The sequence below is a fragment of the Pleurodeles waltl genome, chromosome 11 (genome assembly GCF_031143425.1).
Source record: "Pleurodeles waltl isolate 20211129_DDA chromosome 11, aPleWal1.hap1.20221129, whole genome shotgun sequence".
Taxonomy (NCBI): Eukaryota; Metazoa; Chordata; class Amphibia; order Caudata; family Salamandridae; genus Pleurodeles; species Pleurodeles waltl.
Window position 1 is genome coordinate 942,985,700 of NC_090450.1, and position 16,091 is coordinate 943,001,790.

At 41.5% G+C, this 16,091-nt stretch overlaps 1 protein-coding gene and 1 non-coding gene across 2 annotated transcripts in view; both read right to left on the minus strand.

The window, feature by feature from the left end:
• Positions 1 to 16,091, minus strand: part of PRR14L (proline rich 14 like) — a 317,487-nt gene that overhangs the window by 118,329 nt on the left and 183,067 nt on the right. Inside the window, exon 6 of the mRNA XM_069215089.1 lies at positions 4,100 to 4,271. Within this exon, the coding sequence (XP_069071190.1) occupies positions 4,100 to 4,271 (172 nt within the window). The remainder of the gene's footprint in view (positions 1 to 4,099; positions 4,272 to 16,091) is intronic.
• LOC138266809 (U2 spliceosomal RNA) lies at positions 7,219 to 7,409 on the minus strand. Its single transcript, XR_011199724.1, has one exon. It is a non-coding gene; the product is annotated as a U2 spliceosomal RNA (small nuclear RNA).

Consider the following 16,091-nt stretch of genomic DNA (forward strand, 5'->3'; position numbering starts at 1 on the left):
GGGACATTCTTTCAACAACACTGCTGTGGGTGGCAGACCTGAAAAGCTATGAACAAATTCTGTCTTGAGCTTCATGTATATGAGGGATGGTGCAGAAAGAAATGGACAGCGCCTGAAAACTGTGGAAATCAGGTCTCCTGCTCTGCTCATTGCAGTCAAGCTCTCCGCTTGCTGTCCATGGGGCCAATACCTACTCAACTACTACCTGCAGAGCATAGTAATTGGGCTCAACCACAAGATACAGAGCCACAAGATGGGTATGCCTGTACAATCTGTGACACCATGACAGAGACCACCTGCAGGAGAAGCAGGGCTCTACTCTGAGGAGATAAATTAGACTCTGTCTCCTCACCAGCACCCATGGAGGAAGCCGTAGTTTATCTTTCATGTGCAACAGGCCTTCAGCACTGGCCCTAGTTGGAAATATAGGCTCAAAGAACGGTTACACTCCTGAGACAATTAAGCTACAAAAGAGAGGCCACAGGCACGTATGGGGTGCCACTAGAAGGAGACTAAGGAGATTCCTGCTTTCTCCTGGAGACCTTGATGCCATCCAATAAGAGGAACCTACATTTACCAAAGAGGGGCATGTTAATCAAGTTCTGGTCACAACAGCTTTTATTTTCTTTGCCTACTTTAAAACAGAATTTGCCAACATGTTTCGCAAGTGAATTGCTTCTTCAGAACCACAAAATATCACGTCAAATACAGTCTGTAACTGCATATATGAATTCCGGGTTCTGTGTAATGGAAAAGTCCACAGTATGAATGTCGGGCGTAGTGTAGCTCCTCCTTTCAATACATGACTTTCATATATACAGTAACATGCCTCTCATCTCTCTTTGCTCCCTTAATTGGTTTAGATCTATCAGTACAGGTTGACATATCAACAGAGGGAGTATGTACGCCGGACTATAATCTGTATAAACCCCCATGTTTGTCTTTACATTCCTGAGACCATTTACTTCAGGGAACCAGCTTCAAGATTTTTCGGGTACCCAAAGAAAGATGCTTATACAACTGAGCACTTTCACTTTGCCAGGGATTAAGTGCATCATTTGTGTAGCCAAGTAAGAGCGACCTCCACATACCTGGGAAAGGGCCTCTGGGTAGGACGTCTCACTTTTGCACTGGTATAAGGCTGTTCAGAAGCACACCTGGTCAGGGAACCCATACAAAACTCCAGAACCTTCTTCCTTTTGATAAAATCAATTATCTTCAGTAGGATCAGTACATTCTAACTTTGCATGCAAGCCAAAGGACTCTGGAGGTACTTCTGGAGCTACAATTATCCTCAGTAGTTCTGTGACCCCAAAACTGCATTGAGGGGGTGGGGTGGGGGTAAGGGGGTGGGGGTGAGGGGTGGGGTGGGGGTTGTTCACTGAAAATAAGTCAAACATTTTAAGGTGTATCAGGACACGGCAGCAAGTATGCACCTGTTGAGAAGCATGTTCCACTTTATAGCATTCAGGTGGAAATTAAGATAAGTGCAAGTGTGGTCATTCATGCAGGCAAGGACCTGTGCTTCCCAGAATGCAAGGACCTGTGTGTAGTGCCGGCATACAAAGCTAGGTTAACAGCTTTGGAAGCAGTTGCTGCTGCTAAGCAGCAGTGAACCCACAATATTAGGAATGGGAAAGAATCCAGACCTGACACTAATGGGGAGAATTAATACCATATGTGGCTCTAGGCTCTACACATGATGAAGCAGGCTATCTAGAACACAGGTAATCGCTGGAGGTGGATAATAGCAAAAGAAGGCATTACAGATCTAGGCAAATTAATTTGCCAATACTGAGCAGCTAGAAATACTCTCTGGACAGATCTTAGCTCAGCTGAAGAACGTTTATTGGAGTACTCACTACCGCTTCTGCCATCCCCGCTCCCCTAAAGAGATTACAAGTTTTAGGATCTTTAGCCTCTTGCTTAACCCCTTCACTTCCCTGATGATACACACATCATGAAATGCAAATAAAAGTATTGAAACCCTGGCAGAGTAGGGCTTAATTATTGATGGCTGCCACAACGGATAAGTTCATTGTGTGCCAGGATTACAGACACTAAAGGGGCAAATCCTTTCCACCGATATACAAGAAAGAACCCCCCCCACCCCACAATACAACATGTATTTCTCCAATGTTAAACTTTTGGTTACCCGCAGAGATGGTCCAACAATACGCATAGTCTCATTTTATGTTTAATCAAAACATTATTTATAAGAAAACCTACAAATTCTCAAACATTTTACATCATAATCAATTTACCAATAATACACAAATATCCTGACTGGACACAATGTGAAATTCTAATTTATACATTACATTTTGAATTTCATTGAACATGGATAATTTATCACAACGCATTTACTTCAAAACTAGAATTCCACTGCCCCTCGCTTCACTCACCCAGCCATACATATCTATATACAAATTAAAAACAACTGACCCTAAAATTCTATCCAAAAAGGTTTCTTGGAGCTTGTTTCCTCCAATCTTCTATTTCTGCACTGTTGGTTAATGTTTGGTGGGTCTGACAAACGTTTTAATGGTTCTTTTATTTTTATTTCTACCTTCCTAAGGCCACCCTCGGAAACTGGTCTAAAATATCAAAAGCTAAGGGCATAGAGCCAAAAGATGTATCTGAATTATACCCACACTCCTGGTATTGTATTCTCTTATTTTCTCTCTTAAGTTGCTAATCAAATGTATACCATTCACTTCAAAGAAATTGACCTGTATTCTCTATGCAGCTTGAAAGGACATCCAATCCTTTAAAATAACTTCAGTGATCATTTGGCAGCTGCTTGTTTAACTTTCAATATCCCTCGGCATATCTTATTGTGATATACTCTGCTTTTTCTGTTGGATGCAAAGCGGGCAAATTTTCCTCCCCACATGGTTGTTTCTACATTCAGCTACCACAGGACTGCCAAGATGTTAGTCTAAAGAACTCACAATTTGAGAGGAGCTTTTCATGAAAGATAGAGGCTTAAATGTGTTTTCTGAATTCCTAATTTAAGCAGAGGTTTAATTAACATCCAGATAATCTTTTCAAGTTCATAGGAAGTGACAAATGTAGGCAGATGCCACTAAGTTCACATACCTATACAGGACATCTGTAAGTAAAGGTGTAGGAAGAGCCACTAGTGTTCACCACTAGCTGCTTTTTTGTTTTCTGCAAGCCTGAGCAATTCAGGGTGTTGGGAGGAGGAGAGTACACTTCAGGGCAAATATAAAGATGCTTGGGACACCTGGGATGTGCTCTAATAACACGAGCTCGGACAGGTTTATGCTACCCTTAGTGTTAGGCTTGGGAAGCACCTCACAGTGGATCCAGATGCTTTAATGTGTTGCAGGTTAGAATGCACTGAAGGCTCTGCTTTGATGCAGTGTTTAACAGGGCAAGCAGACATCTTATTAGGAATACCCTTCACTTTCTGCTTCTTATTAAATAAGTGTAGGAAATGCCACAGCCCAGTAGGCTGAAAACATTCATCCACCATATAATAGAGTCTTCAGCGTTCTGGCTGTCAAAAAACATAATTTCAGTTTAAAACCTGTGGCATTAGTGATATAATAGGAAAAATGAGAAAGGTGATCACTAGAATAGAAAGAACAGACTGGAGTTTGCAGGAAGGGGCTTACATATTGCATAGGTCCAGGGAGAATCCCACATTCGCCTAGATTTCCAAATATTAAAATAAATACATACATATATATTCTGGTAAAAGTATACTAATCTGGCCTGTACTTGTAGGCACACAAACTATTCTGGGAAAGGGGCTTGAGTCAAAATACAGAACTAATCTTTCCTCAACTTATATCCTTTATTATTATTCCATTACAATTACAATCAGTGCAGCCGTCGTTTTCCTGCTAGGTTGCAGTTTGAAAACTCAGTTTAAAATTAATAACTTAGTCCACCATATAGAATTTTGCATGTTGTTTAACCCTCTATAACATATTTGACAAAAGCAGGCCTTTTCCTAATGATTCCTGTAATCCTAAAAGTTGCCAAGCAGAATACTCAATGACTGTCGTGTTCAGAGTGACGAGTGTAGCTTCTACTAAATGTCTGTTAACAAATTACATACACTCACCGATGTTGCTTCAATGCTGCTCTGAATTCCGAAACAGGCACCTGAAGAAACGTCATCATCAAAAGAATGGACTTGGATTTGTGATGTGAAATGGTCCAATGGAGAACTAGTCAACGTGGTGACCAAACCAGATATTGGTGTTAAGACCAGAGGCGACACTCTCTGGTGGTTACTAAACAATTCAAAGAAGAACAGAGAAGAAATGTACATTACAGGCGTGAACACTTCAGTAATAGGAAATTAAACAGCTGAGGAAAAACAAGAGATTAAGGTTCTTCATCTGCTCTCTGTAGAAGGAAGCAAGAAAGGCAGAACAGGAGCAAAAAGAAGTAGACAGACAGGCAAAATGAATGGAATTTCTTGTTGACAACCAAGTGACAGGTGAAATTGTTATATCAGCAGATGGGAATCTGAAGGTAAGAGGAAGGAGGAGGCATTTACAACTGTGAAGACAAATTAGTTACTTGAAGGTCCTTATCCCTCAACTTTGGGGTGCAGCTGTTTTACTGGTGTGAATAATTCAAAAGCATCAGCGGTCAAGCAAGAGCAAAGGGTCAAAAACTAATGTGTTCATGGTTGCATCCATGGTAACTGACCACAGCAATACCCCATAACGAAAAGGTTACTTACCACTAGAAGTAGTTTTGCAGCTTGAAGAGTTTTCTGGATTCACATGCTGTGCATTATTCCGCCATCTAGCTGTTGGGTCCAGAATTGTCTTTTTTCCTTTTCCTTTTTTTGTGGGAGTTGTCGACCACCATTTGGTGTTAGTTCCATCCCCTGTGACGTCAGACAGTGCCCTGGATGTTCCTCTGAATGGTGGCCATCTTCAGATCATTTTTTTCTTCTCTTCCCTTGTTTGCTACTTGCAGTCCGTCTTTTATATGTTTTCCCTTTCTCACCTATTTGTTCTGTTTTCCATTTTTTTTTGGGGGGGGGGGGGCCTGCAAAACTACTCCTACTGTTAAGTGACTATTTCGTTTTGCACATGAAGCTTTTTCTGGATTCACTTGCTGTGCATTAGATTATGTAGCGGTATACCCTTCTTTGGGTTGGTTGAGATGAAATGACAAACAACTTTCAAACAGGTGCTGTAGTACTTTTTATCCCACTTGTGCTTCCTTGTTCATCTATAGGACCCACACAGTAAGTAATGTTCCGAGAATGGTTGTGGGGAGTCCCAAGTCACTGCTGAGCAGATTGTGTCTATGGACACATTTGCAAAGAATGCTAGAGTTGCGTCCTTCTTTCTTTTTGAATGAGCCTTTGGACGTGAAGGAAGTGTCTACCCCGTTGTTGGGTAGCATATTTGTATCGTTTCCACAATTTATCTTGCAATTGTTCCTTTTGAAACCGAAGAATCCTTGGTTGATTTTGCGTAGGAGACAAACAATTGTTTTCCTTTGCCAAACTGTTTAGTTTCTTGCAAGTAGTATAATAAAGTTCTTCTTATGTCCAGGGTATGCAGAGCTTTTTCCATTTGTATGCATGGGTGTTTGAAGAACACTGGTAATTGAATGCTTTGGTTGACATGAAAATTGCTCATTACCTTGGGTAGGAAGTAAGGGTTCGACGTTCTGCCCTGGGTATGGGTTCAAATGGTTTTGCCATCAACTGTGCTAGTACTATGTTTAGGCTTCACATAGGTGCTGGTGCTTCCTTTGGAGGTGCAATTCTCTTTTAACACACTAGGAATCTTTTTATCGCTGGCGCACTGAAGAAGCTTTTACATGAAGTGCCCCTGATATATGTTACAATAGCTGTCAAATGCACCTTAAGTGATAAGTAGTTTATCCCACTGTCCGTTAGATGGGTGAGGTATACCAGTACAGTTTACTGTTTTGTTATTGTTGCCATTGTCTTGTTTTTTATGCACTAGAGATAATACCTTTGCCAGTTTGCTGCATAGCATTGTCTTGCGGTAGGCTTTCTTGCCTCCTTTAATATCACCATAGTTCTAGGTGATAAATTTAGATGTCCGAACTCTATGTATTCAGGCGCCAAGCTGCAACATTAAGTGTTGCTTGCTCTGGATGAAACAACTGTCCTTTTTGCATTGTAAGAAGGTCCCGTTCCTCCCTGATCATTTGTCCGCTGGACAGTTCTCGTTGTTCTGAGTACCAAGTCTGTCTGGCCCATTGTGGGGCCTTTAGGATGAGGTCTGTCCCAGGTTGTCTGGCTTTCTCCAGTACCTTGGAGATTAGGGGAATCAGTGGAAATGCGTAAGCAGAACTCCCTGACCAGTTTAGAGACAGGGCATTTCCTCCTGACTAATGGTGCTGAATCCTGGAAGCAAAGAGTTGGCATTTTTTGTTCTCTACTGTTGCAAACAGGTCGATTGCAGGCATGCCCCAGGCTCAGAGGTTTTTCTCCAGAGTTTCCTGCTTCGGTTCCCATTCATGTGAACTGCTTTCTTGTCTGCTCAGTTTGTCTGCCTTTCTGTCCTCAATCACTGGTAGGTGGATCGTCTGTAAGTTGATTCTTCTTGGAATCGCCCACTGCCATATTTCCTGGGATAGTTTGCTCATGGTGAATGACTTTGTTCCACCCTGTTGTCTCAGGTATTGGCTGTTTGTATCAGTTTGATTTTTCTGTTATGCATCTCTGAAAGGCTTTCAGGGCTAGGAATACTGTTTTAATTTCCAGGAAGTTGATGTGGTTTATTGCTTCTGTGTTGTTCCATTGGCCTTGTATCTTCAGGTTGCATGTATGTGTTCCTTTCATGTGGGATGCATCTGTTGTGATGGTCACAGCAGCAGTTGGTGACTTGAATGGTCTCCCTAATGTTTTGTTCCTTGATGTTCACCATTGTACCTCCTCTTGTATCTTTTCTGTTACAACCAGGAGATCCTCTCAAATCCCGGAGGCCTGTGGCCAGTTGTTGCATAACCATTCCTAGAATGGGTGCATGTGCAGTCTTGCATGTGTTATGAGAGGAATGCATTATGCCATCATGCCCATTCATTTCATGACTGTCCTCACTGTCAGAGACTGCCCCCTCTGGTAAAGGCGAGCTTGTTCCACAAAACTCTCTACCCTCAACTGAATTCAGTCTTGCTCTTACGAAAACCTTTTCTTGTTCTTGTAGTGGAGACAACTTCTTGTGTTTTTTTTTTTTTTTTAAGTGCACCACTCCTGGAGGCACTGCAACACCAGGCCGATGCGCGGAGTGGACAGAGCAAGCTCCCACTCCACCCACCTTCCCCAAAAATCAATCCAATACATGGTCCCCATATAGAGGACGCATCAGACACGAAACCGATAAGAACAGATACTACACTTGATCTTAGCCAAAAGGCCGAGAAGCGATAACTTCTTGTGGTTTAAGGAAAAACCTAGGCTTTCTAAGGGTGTGATCACTGTCTGAATGACCCTTTGGCATCTTTGCCTTTGCCAGCCAGTCATCTAGGTATGGATATATGTGTATTCCTTTCCTCCTGAGGGAGGCTGCTATCACTGCAAGGCATTTTGTAAAGACCCTTGGTGACAGCTTTATGCCGAATGGTGGAACCTTGAACTGATAGTGTACCTTTTCTAATACGAATCTGAGGTTCTTTTTGTGTGCTGGATTCATGGGTATGTGTAGGTATGCATCCTTCGGATCTATGGCTGCCAGATAATCCCCTCCCCTAAATTACTTCTTGTACTGCTGTCATCTTGAAATGGTGTGTGCAGATGAATTTGTTTAAGAACCTGAGATCCAGAATTGGTCTTAAGGTGATGTCTTATTTTGGAACCAAGAAGTATGGTAAGTAGTTCCCTCTGTCCAATTCCTTTACTGTTACCCTTTCTACTGCTTGTTTTTGAAGGAGTTCTTTGACCTCTTTCCTAAGTGGTGCAAGTTCTGCATTTTGATACCTTTTTGTCTCCAGTTGGATTGGTGGTGTTTTTTTGTTGAGTTCTATGCAGCAGCTGTGACATATCTCATTTAAAATCCAATTGTCTGTGGTGATTTTTGCCCATTGCTAGGGGAAATTTGCTATTCTGCCTCCCACTGGTGTTTGGTGGGTGCCTGATTCTGTTGTTAAGTCACTTGTTCCTCCACCTCTAGTGGTTTGTTGTCCTCTACCTTTTCCAAAAGAGCTGTCTTGCAGGGTGTTGCCATTGGTGCAAAGTGGTTTAATGGGTAGCCTGTTGTAAGCTTCTCAGGGTTTACTGTTGTTGCTGCCCTGCTGAGAAGGACCCCCTGCCTGTGGGTCTTTAATTGTGCTTCCACCACTCTAAAATGCACCTCTGTATTGCATGGCTCCCTTTGCCTTAGCTGTTTAGTTGTCTTTCTTGATTTGTTGCAAGCACTCATCCACCGCCTGTCTGAATAGTGCCTCCCCTGTAAAGGGTTTGTCAATAATTGAAGATTGAACTACCTGTTTGAAGCCTGATATTCTGTGCCATGCGTGTCTCCTTAATGTTGTGCCTGTGCATATCTGCCTGCTGACAGTGTCGGCTGCGTTTATGGCTGATTTCAGGCAAGTGTTGGCAATGTTTTTGCCTTCTTGGATTATTGCCTCCGCTCTCTTTCTGTCTTCCTCTGGGAGTTTCCCTATGAGTTCCTCAATGTCGTCTGTTACTGGCCTGTTTAGGAGGGTGTTTGAATTAGAAATTCTCCATTGTGTTGCTGCCTCTCTTTCCACTTTCCTCCACACTATGTCAAATCACTTGCACTCCCTTTCTGGAGGGATGTGTACATTGCTTCTCCTCCTAGCAGTTATGACAATGATAGAGCCAGCTGGTGTGTTTCCTTGAATGCGTGTTTTCTTGAATGTACTTGGGATCTTTTGGTGAGGGTTTATATTGCTTCTCTACTGGGCGGGGGGGGGGGGGGGGGGGGGGTGTGTGTGTGTGTGTGTGTGTGTGTGTGTGTGTGTGTGTGTGTGTGTGTGTGTGTGTGTGTGTGTGTGTGTGTGTGTGTGTGTGTGTGTGTGTGTGTGTGTGTGTGTGTGTGTGTGTTGGGGGGGGAGGGGGGGTAACTGCCATGGCTGAAGCAGGTTCTCAAAGTGTTTCTTTGCCTTGGTTCAATATGCTGGGTAATATTGGTAAATATATGTTCCCCCTTACAGGATGGCGGCATGGTCTCAAGGAGAGAGCAGGTGTCTCCTTTCTCTTCTCCTCGTGGCACACCATATGTCTACTGCCCTTCTGCCTGGGCTGTGATGTCATTGGGTGGCGATGGCCTCAAAGTATAGGTATCTACATTTTCCTCTGGGATCTCTGTGTTGAGGTTGTTCCACTCGTCTTCCAAGCTTCCTGTTGTCTCTTACCCTTCAGGGGTCATAGAATTCCTCTTTGGTCTACTCCTCATGATGTATTGGTGTCGCCAGGGCTTCTAATGCTGCCTCCTCCTCAGCTTTGAGAGCCATGGGGGTTTTTCTTGGAAATCTGAATGCCTTTAATGCGTCGTCAAACTCCTTCTTGCAATAAAGAAAGGCCACAATTTCAGCTTCAAGCCTTTGTTTTTTTCCCCCACCACTTGAGGCTTTTCTACATCAAGCGCAGAGAATGTTCTCTTCTTTGCAATCAGCGACTCTTCCTCTGAAGTCCTTTTTGTTTGGGGAGCCTCGCAACTCGACGTGTCTTATGGTGTCTTTGGCGTCTTACCTTCATTGGCTGGACTTTGCTCGTCCTGTTGTTAGACATCGAGGCTACCTTGTGTGTTTTTCTCCTTGGGGTCTTAGCCTCTGAACCCTTCGGCGGTCTTCTTACCTTTTCTAACTTTTTTGGGGGGGCCTCCTTCACCATCCTCATCGTTTGCTTTCTTTCAGCATCTCCTTTGAGGATCTCGCCTTCAATGGCCGACTCTACTCCCTCGGCATTTTCCTCATTGTTGCTGTATAGACTCAGGTCCTTGAGCGATGTCTGTGGTCTCTGGGTTCTGGTCATGGTTGAGTGATGTTCCAGCCTCTGTTTTCTGCATACCTTGAGAGGTTTTTGGCATGAACGTGGTGAAGCCCTCAAAGGCCTTGTCCCCATGATCTTTAGGTAGGCAGAGGTTGCAAACTACAGTGTGGATCTTGCTACACAAACTTGCAATGACTATTTGGGCACAATTGAGAGGGGGTATTTTCTTAGCCGAGTTCTCCGACCACATGTTGAGTCCGGCAGGAACCTCCATTGGAAGGGTGAGTGAAGTGTCCTCTTCTCTCATGTGGGTATGTTGCTTCGATTTGTCGATTTGGTATTTTCTGTAATGTTTCTCAGATTTTTCCAACAATTCTTCGGAGCTTCTCCTTTGCTTCCAGACTCCAATGGTGAAAAAATAATAATCTGAAGAACGCTACCATGCACAGGGACATCACACAGAGGACGACGCAGCTACCACCAAATGGTGCTGGATGACGTCCACAATGAAAAAATAAAAAAATAAAAACACAAGGAAAATAAGAAACAGACAATTCCGAACCCAACCACTAGATGGCGGAATAATGCACAGCATGTGAAACCAGAAAAGGATTTCATGCTGTAAAATCCCATGTTGTGCCAAATCACTAAACAATTTTGTTAAGTGGTTTAACGGGAACAATTAATGTCTAAGGCTGTAGGGGGATGAAAGATTGGAAACAGACGTAACAAGAAAAACAACGATGGACTATTACATTAAGTCATTTATCAATCCCTTTCACAAGTACGATTGCAGGAGGTTTTTCCCACTATGAATGTGCACCACAATACAGGGCTAACAAAACTAGGATGGTGAGTACAGAAGTATATCAGAATACAATTGAAAAATTGCTGTAGTATAACACTTCTCAAACTCGTGTTTTGCAGTTGGATACTAACATCTGCATTATATTGATATATTAGCAGGGTCAAAAAAGACAACTAATACTGGTCACTTCTTATTCTTCTCTAACCCCTTTAAAGATGATAGGTTACAGCAGTTTGTTAGAGGAAAAGCAGTGTGGTCATACTTCTCACGGCACCTCACAATACTGTTGCCCACAGATGATTCCGTCCAGTATTAATGGAAACAGCATTTTCCTTTTGACTGACAAGTCAATACACTTAGCTTCAGATTTTGGCAGACAAGAAGAAAAAAAGGTACAGATGAGTGACAAAGACGTGTCTCGATGTTTGCATGAAAGGGCACTTCATTAAATGCCGTAAGTACAGCCAGAATGTCAAAAGAGTACATTACTGAAAAATGATTGCCAGTCCCAGAATGTATAAAAGGAGCAAGCAATGTCTCAGGTGTACTAATACAATATTTGCACACATATTGAAGGTTTTATCAATAAGGATGGTTAATAAAACGTATGTACACACCAAGAAACCTCACCACACAACCCAGAAATACCCAAAGATTTTTTTTTTGTTAAAGTAAGGAAGTATCTTAGAAGTGGATATTTAGCAACTAAAAGTACCTAGCCCCAGACGTAAATAAACATTCTGTTCTGGACATTTCACTGCAGCATCTCCTAGCATGTCAGCTTTAATTCTCCAAGCTCAAATGACAGAAATAACTGGGTATAAAGGACTCGGACAGCGTGTCTCCACTTTCACCATCTCCTTGGAGCCTTCCATTTTCACTACTATTAAGCTGCACTTCATTACTCTGTAATCCAACTCTGGATTAAAAGACTCCTTAATTAGAATGCCCCCAACCTATTCTAACCAATCAACATTACTGAAAATACAGAAAGCAAGGTCACAGTGTCAAGTGCACTGGGACACCATCAGTGAACATCTTTAGGCTTCATGAAGGATAAGCAACTCTTTCAACAGAGGCCACCAATGACCATACTTTTTCCACCAATATAAGAAACCACTTTTCTACACTCCACTACATTTCTCTAACACCAGTATGCTTAGTCGCAGTGTCACATTGGCCATGATAGACAACATTACATAGCCTTCATGCTGGACACCTAACTCTTCCAAAGTAAGATATTCTGCACTCAGGCACCACACAGCCATGCTCAAGAACTTTGCTTGCAATCCTACCACACAAATGAACAGTGTTGTGACCCAATACCAGTGGTGGACATATTCTTCAGAAGGGAAGACTGACAATGTACAACAACTATCAACAACAACGAAATGGTAGGACATTCTAACTCTGTACCATTAAACAAATCTGCCGAAAAAACAATTATTGTCCATCAAACTGCTTTAAATTGTAGGAGCATGAATAACTAACAGGAATGGGGAAAAACACAGGCATGTAGAATTCTTCAGTGGAAAGTGCAGGAGTATATTTACAGTCAATAAACACTTAGAGTCTCATTGGTAAACCAAGCAAAACACCTCAAGTTTGTAAATATCAGCTAAAGACCAACTGGTGTCAATGTCTTCAACTAGGGATGTAAAGACGTGGGGTGATAGGGTGGCAGACGAAGCAGTAGATGAACCCCCCTCTTGATAATCCTTTGATGGTTGTCACCTCTATTCTTGTGCTACACAGTGTCACTCTTCTCTCTTGTGTAGACTTGGTTAGGCTGAAAAATCCAGGGCTTCTGCCAAACTTAAAAGAACATTTTCCTTTGCAATCACACATATACCTGGTCCTACATTCAAGAACAGCCAGTAGGGCACGTCGCCACTGGTCGCTTCCTGTGCACAATTTGTTGGCTGCTTAAGAGCTTAAGCAACTTCCACACTGAGGTAATCTATACTAAACTGTAACTCTGGCAAAAAAATATACAGCACTATTTTCCACTCATCCACTTGGTTCTGTTCTCAGTAGGTCCAAAAGTTATTCAACCTTTGCTTCTCAACAGTAAACAGATTAAACAAATAGATTTGTCAGCATACTGCTGAAACACTTTACATGAAGCTTTAGAAGTGAAGAGTATGCTGTACACTGCTGTCATGTTGTGCTCTACTGCAGACAAATCCTTCTTTTTCGCCATTCTAGTCTGTGACGTGACGATTTATGGAGTTTGTCAAGGAACACTAACAAGGATTGCTCTCCTTTCTAGTCCAAATCTTTTGTTTTATTAAATAGACAAAGTGTTTTCTCCAAGTATAAGAATCTAGCCCACATATGGGCTTCACATGACTTGCCTCTTATTTTGCTAATAGCATTGTGATCAGGACAGGAGTGTTTCTCAGTTAATGTTTAAACTCTCTCTTTCAATACATATATTACTTAGGCATGATGTGGTAGCACACTGTCATTTCCAGACAGTAAATTTCCAAGAAATGCCAAAAAACCTTCACGCTAACTTGGAACTTTACTGATAAAAGTAGATAGTGTATTATAAAGGATCTGTGATAATTGGGGTTCAGAAAACGTATGTATCAGGCCTCTAAAAATCATAAAAATTTTACTAGACTTGCAGGTCGAGTAACTTGAATAATCTACTCAACCTAACTATGATGTACTTGACCTTTAAAGGGGTCTCAAAGTCTGTGATCATAGGCAAATATTTTAGTTTACAGAGTCACCTTTGTCTTCATTCTCACATGAGTGCACCTGGAAATTTGTAAGCTTAGCAATTCTGCTTTACAAAAAAACTATTTTGTTTGATTAAATAGGCCAACCCTTTCCTCCATGCATAACAAGAATCTAGCCAACATATAGGGGATACATGATCCATGACTTGCTCCTTAGCTTACTAATAGCATTGCTGTCAAGGTAGGAGCGTTTTTCAGTTTATGTTTAACCACTCACTTTTAGTAAATATATTACTAAAGCACAAGGTGGCAGCTTACAGTCATTTCCAGACAAAAAATGTATTAAAAAAGTCCAAAAACCTTCCCACTAACTTACAGCTTTACTAATAAAACTATATAGTGTATTAACAATCTGTGAAGTTGGGTTTCAGAAAACATTAATACTTTGCACATCACCAAGTAAAGTGTTCTGATTTGTTTTCATCCTATTAAAGTATTTTTTCAGCACACAGAAGTACAAAAAACGGGCTTTCACAACTACTGAAATATATTTTGCAATGTTTGTATAGTTGACTTAGTTATTTACATGCTGTGTGTTAGGAAACTGGACACCCTACAGCCTTTCGTTTCACACTCTTTGTACAGCAGGTCAGACAGTTCACCTTACAAAATCCTGGAACTCTGCAGTCAGAAGGAAAAAAGACAAACTGACTTTTGACCTCGGTCTCTGACCATAAAGCAAATGTGACGAACAAGATTTAAAGCCGCCTTTACTGCTCCTTCACTTCTTTGTCAACTCATCAGAAGGGGTGAGTAGGTCCTAAAAATAGCTCGACTTGATAAAATATGACTTGCAATAGTAAGTGGGTAAGTACATTTTTCAAGTCGTGCTGACCAATCCCTTTCATGCAAGCTGCACCTTCCTGAAACTTATTTCTGAAAAAAGTGCCCTTCTGCACTGCAGAAGCCAAGTAACACCTCAATAGAAGAAACAGTTACATACTTCCAGTCCTGGCTCTACATCAGAGAGATCTTCGTTGAGCGCCCTACATATTAGAATAATTCCCAGCTGTGCCTCGAGGACTTCGGAACACTTAATCCACAATTCTCTCCAAACAGGGTGTGCAAACAAGTGTAAATGTTACAAAGGCACCCTCTATAAAAAAAAGAGCTTATCAGGACTGATTTGTTTCTGGAATTGACACTGCCACTGGACAAAAATGCCACTACCAAATTACATTGCAACAACCTTCGCTACACCATCTTGCTGCCAAATGGGTGTTGAATGAGGGTAAAAGGAGGCCTGATACGCATTACTTTAGCATAGTAGTAGGCAGCATTAGTTTAGCATAGTATATAAAAACCTGCCTGTGTTTTTAAGGGGATTCCAATTTCAGAATGCACTAAACTAGCAATAAAGTCAGAGCCATATCTTTTAGATGGATAAGTACAGTTGAACTAAGGAGCGAACTTTGCTGCCATCAACTTGCCAAAAAAAAAAAAAAAAAAGCCAGAGATGTGGGTGGTCAACACCGACTTCAATTAGGATCAGTATGATGCAGACTCAGGATTACAAGAAGGTAACCATTTATTCTGCATTGAAGGATCTTCATTGGCAGTCAAACATTAGAATACAGTAGCAAGAAATCCCTAAAACAAAAAAGTGTTGCTTGAACACAAAGATAAAGTCCAGGTACTGTGGAGAAATATTATAATAGTCTTACGCAAATCAATTCTTCAAGATGCTTTGACCAACTATGGAATAATCCCTCGTATCTGAATCAAGGAAATAATGTCTCGGAAACAAGCTCACTAATGTTCAGGTGGTGGTTTTACAAATTTGAGCCAAAATTCAGTTTTTTAACCAGACTTTAGTGACTGCTTTCCTCATGGTGGTGTGTGTTATAGGGTTTATAGCAACAGATTTGTTGCCAGGTGGTAACAAAGAGAAATGCAACATATAATCCACAAGGAAATTGACGGATTTGTTGTAGCTAGCTTGTACTTATTGGTCCACATTTTAAGAAAACGTTGGTTAGACTTTCCAAGGTTGGTTTTGTCTAGTTAATAAAAAGTACTACTCACTATGCTAGCATCTAGGGAATACAAAGAATGCTTAGCTGGTGTAGATGGATTGTTAAATATAAGAAGGGGGCAGCCTCAGATATAGAATGCAGAGACAACCTTTGAAAGAAAAGAAAGGTGAGTTCTCAAAAATGTGTAAAGCTGAACAGCTCCTCCAGTGCTGTCTTCTGAGTCCTTAGCTAGAGATTAGCTACCGAAAGGAAGATTTGTTTGGATTGTGAATCTACTGTTGGCTTTTTGAACTGCCCCTTGCACAGAAGTACTGGAATTCCACCTCATCTTCTGAGTTATCTATACCAACTATCTCTTGGAGCTTCACAGAGTAATTTACAAATTCTGAGCGAGTCTTTGTTTCTGTCTGGTGCCTCAATTTATGAAGCTTTAACAGCTGTGTACAGGACATCGGAACAGGACAAGTCTTGTGGTGACCCCCTTGGCCTAGGCAATATAAGAAAACAATGGCATTATTACGCTGATTGTTTATTATAATGCGCCTTTTGCTAGAGTGATTCTGGGGTACTTTTTCAGTTTCTTTAGAATGCTTTCATTAATAAGAAATCCATTTTAGAGAAAA